The 16,976-nt window shown below is 35.1% G+C and overlaps 1 protein-coding gene across 2 annotated transcripts in view; it reads right to left on the reverse strand.

Annotated features, from left to right (window-relative positions):
* The window catches only part of ube2e3 (ubiquitin-conjugating enzyme E2E 3 (UBC4/5 homolog, yeast)), a 57,199-nt gene that overhangs the window by 14,805 nt on the left and 25,418 nt on the right, over positions 1-16,976 (reverse strand). For both annotated transcript variants that reach the window (XM_058786660.1, XM_058786659.1), the window contains exons 4-5: positions 4,631-4,763; positions 364-511 (exon numbers count right to left, since the gene is read on the reverse strand). In XM_058786660.1, the coding sequence (XP_058642643.1) occupies positions 364-511; positions 4,631-4,763 (281 nt within the window). The remainder of the gene's footprint in view (positions 1-363; positions 512-4,630; positions 4,764-16,976) is intronic.

Below are 16,976 nucleotides of genomic sequence, written 5' to 3' on the forward strand. Positions count from 1 at the left end.
TAATTTGCAATTCTGAGAAAAAAGTCAACCGATATATTTGTGAAATTGTAAGGTCTCGACAAAAGTTGAATCGGTGAATCAACAAAATCGGTGAATTACAATGTGTTCACGAAAACATGCGTAAGAAAATCTGCATTTTCATTAACAAATATTTCACCAATAACTTTCCTGTAGTGAACAAGGCCCACTGAGTTTTACAGAATAAAGTGCATTTTTGGAACAACATTAGGGTGAGTAAATGATGGCAGAATTTTCATTTTTGGATGAACTCTCACTTTAAATGCCTATCTAATTATTGTCCTCTGATTTTACTAGTAAAGCTATGCTTAGGACTTTTTAGCAGGCTTGATTTGCTGTGCTCACCTGGATTGCAGTCTGTCAGCAGAGAGCAGATGGAAAGCAGGACCTTCGAGATGGTCAGAGCTGGGCTCCAGTTATCCTTCAGGATGTCCAGGCAGATCACACCCTGACTGTTGATGTTGCAGTGATAGATCCTCGTGCGGAACGTGACCTGCACAGGAGGAGGAAACCAAAACCATCACAAAACAACTCCATCTAAAAAGGGATGATGTTAGCTCACCAGTCCCGAACCACGCTTTAATACTCTGGATGTGTTTTAACAGGGCTTTCATTATAGACGGGGCTTTTGAGAGCTGGATGGCAGCTTTCACTCTCATTAACGGCTCTCTCAGAAACCAGGGCTGAATCCTGAAAGCTATCGATCCAGAGAGAAAAGAGAGCCAAGCAAGCTTAACCTGACCCAGCTTCTCAACTGTGTGTCAGCGGCCCTTATCTAGAGTATTGACGACTTCTGGCCCCGGCTTACAGGACCAACGGGATGCCGCTGACTGCAGTATTGTGGGAGGGCCGATTCTGCCAGATAAGGGTCAAGGGATAGACCGGGTCATGCATTAGTCTGCTCCCTAAGCACATAAAGAGTGCTTCTTGTTTGTTGACTTCGTCTCACTCTGCCCCCTGCAGCAGCTACTAAGACGTCCGTCACATGATGCAGCATAAACCGAGCGACCAAAATAACCCTGCCTGCCTGGCACAATGCGAGTATTGTATGAACACGGTGGTCTTGGAGTCCGAAAACACAGCCAGCATGACACGGGCAGCCTGTGTGCGGCCTCACGGCCAATGCTGGGAAACAAAACAAGACAGAGTTCACGACATATGCCCCCTATGGACAGAAAGTGAAAGGAAAAACCTAGTGTGCCGAGTCTGACTATATAGCATGTAAAGGCATCATAGTGACACTAGCAATGCAAAGACTGTTCCTAAAGTTGGGAAGCTGGCTTTTTAAGTCAAATGTAAGCTAACAATAAACAGAAATGCATTGCACATCTGAAAAATAAAATACTGGTAGGATGTTTATTATCCTTAACTAATATTATTAAAAAAAAATAATAATAAAATTTAAAAAATACAATATTTTACTGTTTTGGCCATCCCTTTGTCAAGCATTCCTGAGCCACATTTTCACAGAAATATTAATCCAAGAATGCTCTCAAGTTAGGAGAAATGTTGAATGTAAACATAGTTACATAAAAATGCTTATATAAAAAAATACAAGCATAATGTTTTACACAAAGAACAATATTTACTATTTAATGCAACACACACATACACTTAATAAATATTAAGAAATGTTCCTACATTACTCAATATTGTATTGTACTGTATGTGCTGTGAATTTTTGGGTGAGTCTTAAGTTTTGAAGTTTAAAGTTTTAAGGCAACTAAAATGTTAAACTTGCCACAGAGTTTTGGACTTTTGCAAGAAATTACAAATGTAATATTAATTATAAAATAATTATATTTAATATTAATGTTTAACAAAATTAGTTGTATATTTACTGCAACACAGACATACACTTAATAAGATAAATTACACTTAAGAATAAAAATATAATTGAATATTGATATTTTAATAATTAATATTTAAATTAAACATGTAAAACAATAAGATTGAGATGTGTAGTTTAAGTTTTTTTTTTCCTTTGTATTTTTTATAAGATTCGTGTACAAATAGTAGCATTGCTAAAACAATCCCCGTTCACATGAATATGCAAAAGTGACAAATGTTGTATTATGCATGCCAGGCCAGTAGTTGGCAACGTCACTTTGTACAGAAACACTACGCGAACACGTAATATGAATGAGCATGACTTCACCATTTTCACAAATTCGTGCTTTTGTAGATTACACAGAGACGATAAATGGTATGGTTTTCAAAAACTTGCACTTTGAAATCCATTTTCAAAAACCCCAAAACACCATTGTCGTATAAAACTTTTTCAGGTTTTTGTTGAAAGCGATGTAATGTAAATGCCCCCTTAGTTCAGATACAAATGACAGCAAGTGAACTTGTTGATAGTTGAATTAATTTGAATGTTAAATCAAAGCCATAATCGGATCTTTACTGAATTATCATCCTTTGGCATCATTAGCTCAGTAACAAAGGCATCTGCGTAGGCAGCAGACAGCCAGGTAGAGTTTCTAAACAGACAGACAGACAGAAAGAAAGAGACAAGACATAAAACAAAAGAGAAAGAGCTCTTTTTAAATGCACATTATGACCCGACCCAACCAAACTGCTCTGTAAACAAGCCAATGCATTAGAGCCTTTTACAGCTCGAGTTAATCGATACTCTTATTTCTAGACAGACTTTTAGGATGAAACGCCTGTCTCTTTTCCACCCTGCTCCCAAACACAGACAGACTCATTCACAAAAGCACAGATTAGCGGACCACAAACCAAGCCGCACGGGCAACGACTTCACAGAGCGCCGGCCCAAACGAACGTAGGCGAGATCGGCCCCCAAGTTGCCCTGCGTTTCATCTGGTGACAAAAGAATGAGGGGGTGTGGGCCGCCGGCTCTGCCCGGCATCCACCGCAGAGGATGAATCCTGTTTATAATTAGTGGATTAGAGCTTTGCAGTGGCTTGATCTGAACAAAGAGCCCCCTCCAGCCCATGAGCTTTATATAAACTTGTTGTTTACAGATGCCGCTGACGATCGAGATGAGGGCCAGACTGAGGCGGAGAGCCACTCAGAGTGGCGCAAATTCCCAAACATGCTGAGGAAGGAGAATCAGATACTAATTAATCCGAAATGCGGTGGTTGACTCGTTCACCTCTATAGCTGGAGCCATAGTAAACCAGCTTCCCTAAACCACATCTCTGCCTGTCGGCATCTCGCTAATTGCTTTACGCTGGAAATAGCTGGTGCTCGAAGGACTACGTTCATTTATGCAGCACACAAAACAGAGAAACATAATCGTTCAGCTTCACATTATCCTTGAGGTATATTAACAGAGGTCAATACCTGTTCTGAATGATCCGTTTCAGAGTGTCCTTGGTAGAGCTAATACATCTTAATTAAAGGCCACTGCTCTTTGTGACCGCCTAGAGACTAATAATAGCAAAACACACATACACAGAAGGGTTCAGAGACTACTTGTGAAAATGCTTCAATTTTGTATTTTACTATAATAGTTTAATAGCCTTTTCCCCATTACAAATTATATGAGCAGACATATTTTCAGTGAAAATCTGTAATAAGATTAATGACCTAGAAATAGTGAAGAATCGTAAATATTTTTAACATTTATAAATCCAAAAACTTTAATTTCAGAATAAGGACTTTTGCATGTGTGGATTATTTTACCACTATGTATATTTGTCTCATATAATTATTATATTCTTATTTTTAATTCAGCTTTTTATAACATTCATTGGAGCTTGCACTGTAAAAATTATTTTTGATGTTGTAAATAAAACATTATGTTTTACAAGAAAATACTATTTCAGTCTTTATACTTTAAAAGTTCATGTTTAATTCAATATGTTATTTGCCATTTATTTGTTTTTATCTGTGAATTTACTAGCAATCGAAGTGAAAACTTTCAAAGCCAACCTTTTTTTTCAGTGTGGTTGGGAAAACATTTGAACCATTGTGCCATATGGACACGCAACAAAAAAAAAAAGTGGAATACATAGTAAATAACCTTCAGATTATATAGTATAATGCTTAAATTATCATTTACTTTTATGTAGGTTAGAAATGTCATGGGACTCTGATTCATGAACTTCTATTCTGAAGAACAGCATCAAATGGCTGATACAGCTGTTTTATGTTCTGCTCCGTATTCAGAAACAGCTTTGATGTATTGAGTCTGAAGTGCTTCCAAATATGTTCCAAAGCATTTGATTTTGCATTTATATTGAGACCCCATTGCGAAACGTAATGAGCTGCCTGTGCAGCTTCTGAAAGCATGATGATGCTGCCTTCTAAGACGCCTTCTTCTGGCCAAGTTCTAAGGCATTCATAAGTATTTCATGTATCATTCACTTATAAGCTGCTGTGTCAGTCAGAACTCTCCCTTAGAAGGCAGTAGCCTATATAGGCAGTAAAAAGCATGACCGCTCACTAGGTTTTGAAACAGAGCCTTAAGAGTTTAGTTCCAAACCTCCATCCTGGTACACTTGGCAGTAATTTTCAAGACTTTGATTAGAGCTGCAAGTAACCAAAGTAGGAAGGCAGGATCTCTAGAAGCAGGATTAAGCATCCCCTTTTTAAAACCTAAAAAATGGATAAAAAGGGAAGATGTTTTCCCATACTGTACCTTTGGTGGCTTGAAGGGGTAATCGGAAGAGAAGGTGATATCCAGAAAGAACACGCCTCCCTCATAGACTGAACCTGGAGGGCCCAGAATGGTGGATCTCCACTCATAGATGTTGTCGCCCTTAGGTCCCGCACTGAAAAAACACACACATAAGCCAAGGTGATTGAGCATCTTACACCCAGACTGAAATACTGGCCAATATTTGCCCACTGTGAGAATACGAGCATTGGCTGATTGACAAAAGCATTGCATACCAACATCCAAACAATGAACAATTTGTTTGAATTATTTTCACAGAATTGAGAAAATGTTTTACCAAAAAAAAAAAAAAAAAAAATAAATAATAAACAAACAAATCGGTATGATTTAAGCTTATGTATGTATATTTCAGCGTAAAATGACAATGGATAAAATAAAATAAATCAGATTTTCATATTAAGTGTAATTAATTCTGTGCATAAATAATGCATATAGTATATGACAAAATATAACAGACTCTTAGTGCATGATGCCACAACACTTTTTAAAGCAGCACTGAGATGGCATGAATATATTTACACATGGATCACGATCATAGAACACAATGTAACACTTGCAAGTTGATCATTCTTGCTCACAGACAAAGAAACCACGGCATGTACAAACTTTGCGCATTAAGAAAGTGAAAGTAAAAAACTGACGGCTGACGCTGCATTAACAGCGCATATTCTCTCTGAGACAACGAGAGACAAATCTACTCTAACATATGCTTATAAGTTATAACGCTCAGTGATAACGGTAACTGTCTTAAATTATTCCCTTAATATTTTTCTCTTGGCTCCTATAGTGAAAAACATGAGAAGAAGCGTATTTCGCGTTAAACAGGTTGTTTTAGAAAATCACTGCCTGAAATAAAGCTGCTCTGAATTTTCATTGATGACTGCAGTTTCATTTTAATTCATTTTAATTATAGCCCTATAATTCATTGTATAAATTAATAGACCTGTTTAAAAAAAAAAAAACATTTTAAAAACATTTTCAATGAGGAGTAAGCTAATAGCCTAATCTTTTATTATCCTCACAGTGCATCATGTGGTGATGCACTATGAAATTATTGCGGGGCAATAATTTCATGTAATTTAATAATAAAAGTAATCTAATAATAATAATAGGAAAAATAATAAGAAGAATGAATCAGGCCTGCATTAATTGGACATGTTAAATCAAATCAGCACAGGAGGTTATCACCCACAATGTGTGCTCATGTGGAAATAGTTTTATGAATTGTAAAAAAAAAAAAATGTATTTTTTATTGTATTGAAAAAAAAAAAAAAATCCCAACTTTCTCTCTTTTCTATATTCGTTCATAAATTATATTACTTTGTAAGTGTCATATTTGGCAGTTGGCATTAGTATATAATAACAGGGGCATATGAGAAGTTAGAACACAAAAAAAAAAAAAAAAAAAAAAAAAGTAAAATACACCTTTTTCAAAGCTGCTGTATGTATGTGTATATGTGTATGTGTGTGTGTGTGTATATATATATATATATATATATATATAAAACTGATAGCTAAAGTTTAGGCGTTCATTACTTTATCTGTATTTAATTATTTTTTTAGCTCCCCCTCTGAACTGTTAAGCCCCCCCTTAGCACCCCCAACAAAAAAATCCTGGAGCCGCCACTGTCAACAAGGTTGGATTTATTTAATAAAAAATACATTAATAATAACAGTAATAATAAATAATATTACAATATAAAATAACTTTTATTTTAATATAATATAATTTATTACTGTAATGCAAAACTAAATTTTCAGCATCATTACTCCAGTCTTTAGCGTCACGTGATCCTTCAGAATTCATTACAATATTCTTGTATTTTATATTTCTGTAACAATTTCACAACATTACTGTTTTACTTTATTTTTGATCAAATGAATGCAGCCTTTGTGTATTTAAAAATAAATAAAATCATTATTCATGAGCAATTAATTGTAAATATACAATTATTCCAAACTTTTGAAAATGCATCAGAACTGAACTAAAATTGGGTCAAATTGTGCACCTAAAGAGCAAGATAAATATCTGCAACACAGGTCACAGAGAAGATGGACAGATTGCGATAACAGGCACAAGCACACAAACATGGCTAATGGAGGAAAATAAGGGCAATGAAGGAAAAATAAAGGCCCACTCCTGTGATTCTGTGCTGGTGTAGACGCGAGAGAGACCAGCCTCTAATGGAGGAGACAGGTGAATGTAGCAGACACAGCCGTAAGCAGGCACTTATCGTCGGCATCTATTGCTCAATTAGCATGTGATGAAACGCTCATCTCTGCCAGCAAGTCACCAGCCTACACACTGGATACCCACTCGTGCTTTAGAGCGAGAGAGGACGGCTGTCAAACACAACTCGGCATACAGTAGAGGGCCAAAAATAGGCAGGATTACAGCAAAGCGGAAAGATAATAGGAGCAGACGGCGTGAAAAGTAATAGAACAATTCATTGCCGCCATGTAGCTTACTTAATTCTTTGAGCCTGATAAATTATCCAGGACTATTGGACTGCCTCTCAGCAGCGAGGATGGAAAAATGCTTTGAATACAGTCGAGAGCAATAAATGGCAGATTTAGCAAGAGCAACCTGCTACATAGATCATTTAACAGCACAACAACATGCGGGGCTGTCTTTGGCCATCACTTATCGCCATAAAATCAACACATGACATTTAGAGAGGCTTTAGCTCACGTCAAAGTGAATCGTATAACCGTAGCTTACGAGGGGGAAAAAATGAGGGAAATAGAAAAATCTTTTCTGAACATCAATCTGACAGGCCTTCAGCAGGGTGTTTTTAGTAAAGCGAGGTGAGCCTGCATAACTCTTTGCCCTGGCACTGTCAGGGGTTCTCAGCGTTACCGCAGAGCAACTACATTCAAAAGGAAGTGTGCAACCTTATCATAAGGGTGTGAAAAACTACTTCAGTAGTCAACAAAATGTCTTAGAGAAACCCTGTTTAATTAGGCTGGTTTTAAGTTCATCTGACACAAAACAGAAGCTGAAGGCGTGTTTTTAGAAGTTCATTTGAATCATTTTAACAATGTCAGTCTTACCAAAAAACAACAACAACATAATATACAAAATTTAAAATATACACTGTCATTTTCTTCAGCAAGGACACATCAAAAGTGATTGTAAAGATTTATAATAATAATAATAATAAATAAACACACTATCATGGTTTACAAAATATTAAGCAGCATGCTTTATGTATAAACATTTTAAATATAAGAAATCTTTCTTAAGCAACATGAATTCTATACAAATTAAAATGAGAAAAATCAGCTTAACAAAGGGAAAACAATTACACTTTTAAAGAAATTTTAAAATGGTAAAGTTCTTTTAAAATGCAATATTTCACAATATTGCCCTAACCCTTATATACAATTTTAAATGATAAGAAATCTTTCTTGAGCAAATATAAATTCTATATAAATTAAAATAATAAAAATCAGCTTAACCAGAGGAAAAAAAAGACACTTTTAAAGAAATATTAAAATAGTAAATAGTTATTTTAAAATGCAATAATATTTCATAATATTGCGATTTTTACTTTAAAAAAAAAATCTAATAATTGCAGACTTGGTGAGCATAAAAGACTTGCAAAAAGAAGAAAGAAAAAAAAAGTACTAAAGTAGTAGCATATAAATTTCTTGTTGTAGTTAAAACAGTGAACCGATTAAATGAAGCATTGAAAAACTTCTCAATGCTTTATAAGACACCATTATCAATGGGCTTTTGCTACTTCCCAACACAACCTCATACACAAGTGTAACATTTTGCATTTTGCTAATCTACAATATGCAAATTGCCTGAAATGGATGGCAAACCAAATCTCGTGAAAATCTTGAGAAAAGACTGCTGCTGCTGCATCTGTCAATTCACTTGCATGTGTTTACAGGCTGATCATGACCTCTTCAATGCGGTGGATGCACAGACGCATCACAGTAATGAGCAGACGCTGCTAATGTGGCTCTATGTATTACCATCCATGCTAAAGTGTCTGCCTGTGCTCTTGTTGCTGGACTGTGAAGATGTGAAGCAATTATGTTGACGTTGAAGAGCCACTCGTAACAGATTTAGCAAACTCTTAACAGGAACATAACAGTGGCAAACGATTGGAAAAAGCCACTGTTAATAGCCGAACGAGTCCTCTAGACTCTAATGAATTCTTGGCAATCAAGTGGACAATCATGTTTGTTGAGACCAAGACCGACACATGCTTCTCGGAAACACACAATCACCTCCACATGGTTTCCAGCAAATACAAGAGATTCGTACAAGGACAGAAAAATAAAAGGATCAGATCTACACAGAAATAACACAGAGTTAAAAAAAAGAACTCTGCAATTCAGCAGAATATTCTGCCAGCCCCATTTTAGAGTGCTAAATATGTACGTATGTTATAATGTATTTATGTTATAATAATATATTTATGTTTATGTATATATTCATAACCATATATAGTTATGTTTAGTTATTACTGAGCAGAACAACCACGCTGTAAGTACTGAACTCTTTAGTAAACCTGCGCCACAATGAAAAATAAGTGTAAACATTTTTGTTGAAATAAACCATAGTAATTGGAGGAAAATACAAAGTTAAAACAACATATTGTCATGACTGTAAAAATAATTAAAATAAAAAGCAACAGATTAAATTTGATACAAAAATAAATTAAAACATGAAACCATAATATAAAAAAGTAAAATAAGTGAAAAATGACTAACTAAATTTAATCAGAAAAAATGAATTAATGAATGTATGAAATAGGTGCAACTCTATGGAGAGGCAAATGGGTGGGGATTTAAAAATATATAATAATAATAATAATAATAATAATTTATATACTGCCCTACAAAGGCAAAAGACCTTAACTCGCTAGAGTGCAAAACTGAGAAAAATGACTTTAAAGTTTTTTATTTGTCCAGCCAATTGAAATTAATTATAGGTAGGACACTGGAAATTTGGCAATTAGACATTTCAGTAATGATAATTATCTACATTAAAAAAAATTTCCCCCTATTTTGAAGTTACTGTACTCTGCTTTTGCATTGTCTGCAAAAAGTGAGAAGTCACACCAAGGCCTTCTGTGTATGTGTGTTTTGCTATTATTAGTCTCTAGGCGGTCACAAAGAGCAGTGGCCTTTAATTAAGATGTATTAGCTCTACCAAGGACACTCTGAAACGGATCATTCAGAACAGGTATTGACCTCTGTTAATATACCTCAAGGATAATGTGAAGCTGAACGATTATGTTTCTCTGTTTTGTGTGCTGCATAAATGAACGTACTCCGAGCACCAGCTATTTCCAGCATATATCAATATTTGGTTGCTGATCACCATTTACAAAATCGTTACAGTAACACCTGTATAAAATCTAGTGATCATGGGCTATCTCATATAGGCTATTGCATATAGTAATGGGACTGTATTAATGTTTTATTTTATTTTTTTTTTTTGACCGTAACAAGCAGACTAAAAGTAAAACATGAGACCGTTTTGCAACTAATTTATTTGCTATGCTCAGTAACGTAAAAGAATGCTAGACATAGTATAATTGCTTTTATATTGACTTGAATGAAATAGCCTAACCTAAAAGAACGACTTGTGGATTTATGTGAACGCCAGTAAACAGGAATAATGCTCAGAATGCTTGAGGATTAAACATCTCCGACGAAGTTCATCGCCATGAATTGATGTTATCGGGTTACAAGAAACGGTAGGACATGGATTTAATCGCGAACTGTTAGTAGGCTACTTATTTTATGATTGATCATGCTACGGCATTCGAGTCCACACACGTCCAACTAGAAGTGACAGCCTGGTAAATAATCTGCATTATAAAAAGAAAAAAAAATCTTTAAAAGTTATTCACGATTACGTATTGCTGCCAAGGTATAGTCTTTATAGTGCTTTGTTATATGGAGTTGTTTGGTAGATCGCGGTCTATCTAATTTGTTTGTCTACCCCGTAATTTAAATGCAGCAGACTTTAACAGACAAAAAAAAAAAAAAAAAAAAAACGCAGAACACCGTATAACTCCAAGCCATAACCGTAACTTAATTTTGACGCGCAGTTAAACAAAGGCAGAATGTCGTAACTCAATTTGAGCGTTCCATACAAAGCGAAAGAGCCGTAAACTGCTGATATACGGTGTTCTGCCTTGGTTTCTCCTGGGCTTTTCAAAGTTACGGTTAAGACGACGGAAATTGACTCAAGATACTTATGCACATGATAAAGGTCTTGAATGTCTCAAAAATATCAACCACCCATTTGACTCTCCATAGAGTTGCACCTTTTTCATTTCATTTAATTTTTTTTACACCATGTCCATTTATGGGCTCCCGTAGAGTTGCACACAGACCAGGATTTTAGTTTTGACCTTTATATATTCAATTCTTTTTTTTTTCCATGTTCCCTTTTGGGGCTCTGCACAATTAAATGCTGTGCTCTACATTTAAAATAATAATAATAATAATAATAATAATAATAATAAATTGAAACTAACTAAAGTCAACTGTGTTAAACCCAGCTTTTCTCAATTTCACTCTAGAAATTTCCCTATTCAACAGATTGTCTCATGTATGTGTAGGGGTTTCGGGGGAAACCTAAAGCAGGTACGGGGAGGTCCACCTACGATAATACCCACATTTATGATGCAATTACAACAAATACCCTGTGTCGATGTTATGTAACACGGAAAGTATGTTAGCGGTGAATTTCAGGCAGTAATCCTGCTGAAAAAAAGGGGCGACCTCAATAATCCAGCGGCCCTATGGTATGGTAGGCAGCTCTGCCACCGCTGCGACGGGCTCTGGGCTCGGGTATTGTGTAATCCAGCGCTCCCTCGAGGCGCACACACTATAATCACCTCAAATGTGTTTGCAGTTCGCCTACTTCCTGTAGCACACATTTCTCTCTGCAGAGACTGCTTTAATGACCAAGCAAGGACTTGTTATCCTTTAACGCTTCAGAGAAAACTCCTACCATTTAACAAAACAAGCTTCCGTTCAAATTCTTACACACTCTCTTGAAAGGAGCAAGCCTTTATGATATTAAGCTACCGCTGTGGCTGGAGAATCGAAGCCTGCCGGCTCACCAGTCTATCGGCTTGTCTGCGAACAGCTTCAGGTGTAGCGGATTACAAAGACGATAGTCCTGAGAAGCTAATTAAGTTAACCTAAGCGTAAATACATACCATTTATCAATATCCATCCGTCATTTCAGATAACCCAGAAAGATGGTGAGGCCAAGCAAAGCACTGGAGAATGGAGTCACAACGCATGGTGGTTTAATATCAAAAGTCTACCTGAAAAACTCCTGCCTCTGTACTCTCAAAGAAAGCACAGTTAAATAGTTCCTGTATTTAAGAAAATTGCCACACTTTATTTTAAGACCCAATTCTCGCTATTAACAAACCATTAACTACAACTTTTGCCTCAATAAACTCCTAATTTGCTGCTTATTAATAGTTAGTAAGGTAGTTGTTAAGTTTAGGAATTGGGTGAGATTGGGGATGTAAAATATGGTCATACAGAATATGTGCTTTATAAGTACTAATAAACATATATTAGTAATAGGCATGCTAATAAACAAATAGGTAATCGTGAGAATTGGTCCCTATACTAAAGTGTTGCCAAAAAATTAAATAAAAATAGATCAAATAGATCTGGTTTGGGAATAAGAACTTCTTGGTTCCCAACTTTACAGGAAGAAGAAAATTTTCACTACAAAGGGATTTAACACTACAAAGGGAGCTTAAATATCTGAAAGTGTACTTGATGTAAAATGAGTGCTAAGAGTCAGAAAAAGTAAGAATGCTCATCCTCCAGTTACATCAAAACCTGCTTTAAGAGCTCACCAGAGACACACGTTCACCGTTATAACAGTAATATCAATAGCAATTGGGAAAATCTAACGTGTCTGTGCATGTGTGAACCGCTAAACCACTGCACAAATCAAATTTTACAGCAGCAACAACAAAAATCCTCTTTATACTCATAAATTACCATATGATGCACTACAGTTTGGAAACAACCATTCAAATATATGCTCTCACACTTTACAGCAGGGCACAGCGGAATTATGTCAGCAATTAAAACAGATTATTAATAAAACCACACTCGCTTTACATGCCGTGATAAATCAGCTGCCGCTCAACATTAAATTCCCCAGTGAAAACACACAGAAATGTCAGGTAATATTCAGCAGCGGAGTCAATGACCTGATGCTGATTTTAAAATTGGCCACAATTAATGCACTAACCTCTGGGGCTGGGCTTTATACTTTCTCTTTCAGCTATCAACCCCCTGTTCCTCCGCTCCTGCTGGCATACACAACTATAATCAACTGCCTGCCAGTGTCCCACTCTGTTATTTATCTGACAATTGGAATAAAGTCATGGTCAGCCCTGTAATTATGATGACATTATATGAATAACTATAATTTCAGCTCTTAAAATGTCAAATTCAGGGCAATTTATTACCATATAAAAGAGCAAAAGAGAAGAGAATCAAACAGAACAATGTCATTTGCCAACATCAGAATGCTACAAAAACATAGAGAGAGAAAAAAAATACAGTATCGGGAAACACCGTTTTACATCAAGTGTTCATCTATATATCTATATCTCTCTCTCTCTATATATATATATATATCTCTCTCTCTCTATACATCTCTCTCTCTCTCTATACATCTCTCTCTCTCTCTCTCTATATATATATATATATATATATATCTCTATATGTGTGTCAACATATGGATGGGCTTGCCTCCTTTTTTAGGCTTTTGTTTATGTCACAGCTACTTGCTATTGCTAGTTAGAGGTAGGTATTATTTGGGGGAGAGAATTTCTTATTCTAGGACAAAATTATTATTTTGATTAGATGCCCAACGATATTTTTGTTTAAACCTACAAGTGCAAATTGAGCCATAATTTAGTTATTTCTTCAAAAGGTTAATTTAGCAATGTTTACAAGTACTCTAGCATATACACTACCATGTTTAGGGTATTTTTTTTTTTTTTTTTAAGTTTATACTTTTATTTTGTAAGGAAGCAATAGATTGATCAAAAGTGACATTAAGGACTAAAATGTTACCAAATATTTTAATTTCAAATAAATGCTGTTCTTTTGAAAGACACAAAATGATTTTTTTGAAGTTGCAAATAAAATAAAGATCATTTGAGTGCAAGAAAATATAATTGTATTTTTTTACTTCAAAATTTAGTTTAATTCAATGCATTTGTTCAAGTTCTGAATTAAATTGTTGATTTTAATACATTTTAAAATGTATATTAAATTGTAATAATATTTCACAATATTACTGTTTTTACTGTATTTTTGAACAATTAGGCCTAAATACAGCCCTGCTGAGCATAAGAGTCTTCAAGAACTTAAAAAAAAAAAAAGAATCTCGCTAACCACAAACTTCTGAACGGTTGTTTAGAACTCCTCAAAGCTAACATACATGGACTGAAAGCCACAAAATGCCAATTTTGATTTCATGAGACCAAATTTTCAATGACAAGCAATAACAATGAGGTCTTGTCCCAAATAATGTACTTGAAATGGACTTGCGGTCTTTGCTCATGAAGTCTACAAAACCGCAGTGTTTACCATTTGTCATGCAATGACTCAAAAGGCTTCTAACGAGCGTCCTCTTTGTGTTCGTGATCTTTCTTTATGACCTCTTTGTGACCTGATGATCTATGGGGCATTACGTTAACAAAGTGTGGACAGCGGAGACTGAAGAACACAAGAGTTGCATTGGGCACAGAGCTTGACAACAACTTCAGGAAAGTCAGGAATATACATATAAAATCCAAGAAAATACATTAGGAAGAGCATAGACATTGCTACCAGATAAATAACATTTTCACCAACACCTCCATCATTTTCATTTCTCATCCTGTTCATATTCATGGTGTTATAAACACGATCCTCTTTGGAGGATAAGTGCTTGTTCATATGCTAATTCACTGCTGAGGAATTGTGTGGGATGTTTCTTAAAGCTTTTGCTTTCCTCTGGAGCTAAATGAAGGGATAATGTTGAGGAACAGACTATAATTTAAGTCTTTATTTAAAACGTTTTTTCTTTCATCAATCTCACTTGCCTTTGCAAGTTTGCATATATTCAGATTTTCCAGGTAAAGATGCATCGCACCAGGATGGACATCACTGAAACCAAACCTCATTGGTTCTTGTGTGGCAAATCTGAATATGCATGAATGCAAATGAGACTTGTATAGAAGCCAGTTTCTGCCATGGAAAAAAATGTAATTGCAACTTTTTCTCATGATTCAGATTTTTTCCCCCCTTGCAGTTCTTAAGAGTTTACATCTCACAACTGAAACTTTTTTCTTGAGTAGTATTGAGTAGTCTTTTCAAAGTATTGAGTTTATATCTCACAATTAAGACTTTTTTTCTTGCAATTATGAGAACTGCGACAATCTCAGAATTGCAAGATATAAATGTAGAATGGTAAGATATTACCAGAACAAAGTCAGAATTGTAAACTCAATTTTGAGAAGAAAAGTCTGAATTTTGAGACCTAAACTCACAATTTTGAGACCAGAAGTCACATTTAATTTTTTTTTTTTTTTTTTTTTAATGTTTTGAACTGTAAGATGTAAACTCAGAATTGTGAGAAAGTCAGAATTTATATCTTGCAATTGACATTTTCTTAGAATTGCGAGAAAAAAGTCTGAATAGTCTGAAAAGTCGTAATTACCTTTTTCATTAGAAACAGACTTCTATATAAATGCTATTCTGGAGGGCAAGATTATCAGTGAATAATGGTTTACATTTTGGTCTGATTTCAGAAAGGCTGAAATATCTTTTTTTCACCTTTTTTTAGGGCTGGACACATCATTGAAGCATATTTTTCTCCTAGTGTAGGTAACATTACACTGTAAAAAATAATTGTAATTTTAACTGTAAAATTTTGTAAAAACGCTACGGAAAAAGAAAAACTGCTAATAGGTTAACAGTAAGTTCCCGTACTATATACACGGAAAAACTGTAAAAGATCTAACCAGGCATTTCATGTAATTTTACAGTAAAATGCTGTTAATTGTACAGTTTTTAAGATGTAAAAAAGAACAAATCAATGTATAATTTACAGTCAAAAACTGTAAACTGATATTCCCAGAATTCCCTGCGTGACACTCCACATTTGAAAGTATTTGGTTTAAATAATCGTTTTTTTTTTTAAATAGTTTTTGTTATCATTTATGTACATTTGGGCTTTATGTTACATCTTCTGTTGTTTAATGAAAGTTTAAGTATCATGTGTGTTACCATGATGGTGTTTTGTGTTTGCATGAATGACACTGTGCACCTTCTATATATTAGTATATACTTCTGCTTGTGGCGAAGCTACTTGTGATGATCTTTGATTCTTCATGTGGCTTTCTCTTTTACCACCTGCATTATGGTGGTTGACAGTATGTTACAGGTACAAAACAGATTTTAATAGTAGTGTGCGTTGTTGAATTTACTGGTTTAAATTCAAATTTTCTTGTTTGTAAATTACAGTTTTATACTGTAAAATTTACAGTTTAGAGCTGTAAATGTATTTACAGTTTTTCTGTATTTTTACAAAAAATTATTCTGGCAACCACAGCTGCCAAAATTATTTTGTAAAAACTACAGAATTTTTTACAGTGCTGATTTGCCTCATTTCAATAAGGCATGAATCTGACAGCATTAAAAGTGTAACACCAGATCCTTCGATTCACACTGCAATGGAAAAACACCTTAAAGTAATACAATTATTCTGCTGTAGTAGAATGACAAATCTGACAAAAGCAACTTAAAGATAAAAGATGGAGCTTATCTGAGAGATGCTTCCCAAAAGAGGTGTAACACAATCACATATACATATCACAAACATCAAATATGCGCAAACCACTCTCACACCCTGTACACACACATACACACGTTATATCGCTCTGATCCATTTATCAAGCATGAGATCTTACTCTCTTTCAACACTATTCCTGCAGACATTGATTTAAAGCAGGTTATTGAAATGCAGCACTGTACTTGCTAAATGTTCAGTAGGAATTAATGAGATACCCTCAGCGTTTCACGAAGACAGAACGCACACTGATGGTTGTGCTGTAATCTAATCAGCTGTGAATGTAAGCAGCAATGCTTTTCAGATGCGGTTGCAATCTTTCATTCAGACCATGACTGAGTTTATGTTCCCTCTTTATCGGCGTACTTTATTTACCGGTAGACGCATTGTTTTACATCAACAAGCAAATGAAAAACTGCTCCAAGAAAATGAATGTAAGGA

The sequence above is a fragment of the Onychostoma macrolepis genome, chromosome 09, assembly GCF_012432095.1.
Source record: "Onychostoma macrolepis isolate SWU-2019 chromosome 09, ASM1243209v1, whole genome shotgun sequence".
Lineage (NCBI taxonomy): Eukaryota > Metazoa > Chordata > Actinopteri > Cypriniformes > Cyprinidae > Onychostoma > Onychostoma macrolepis.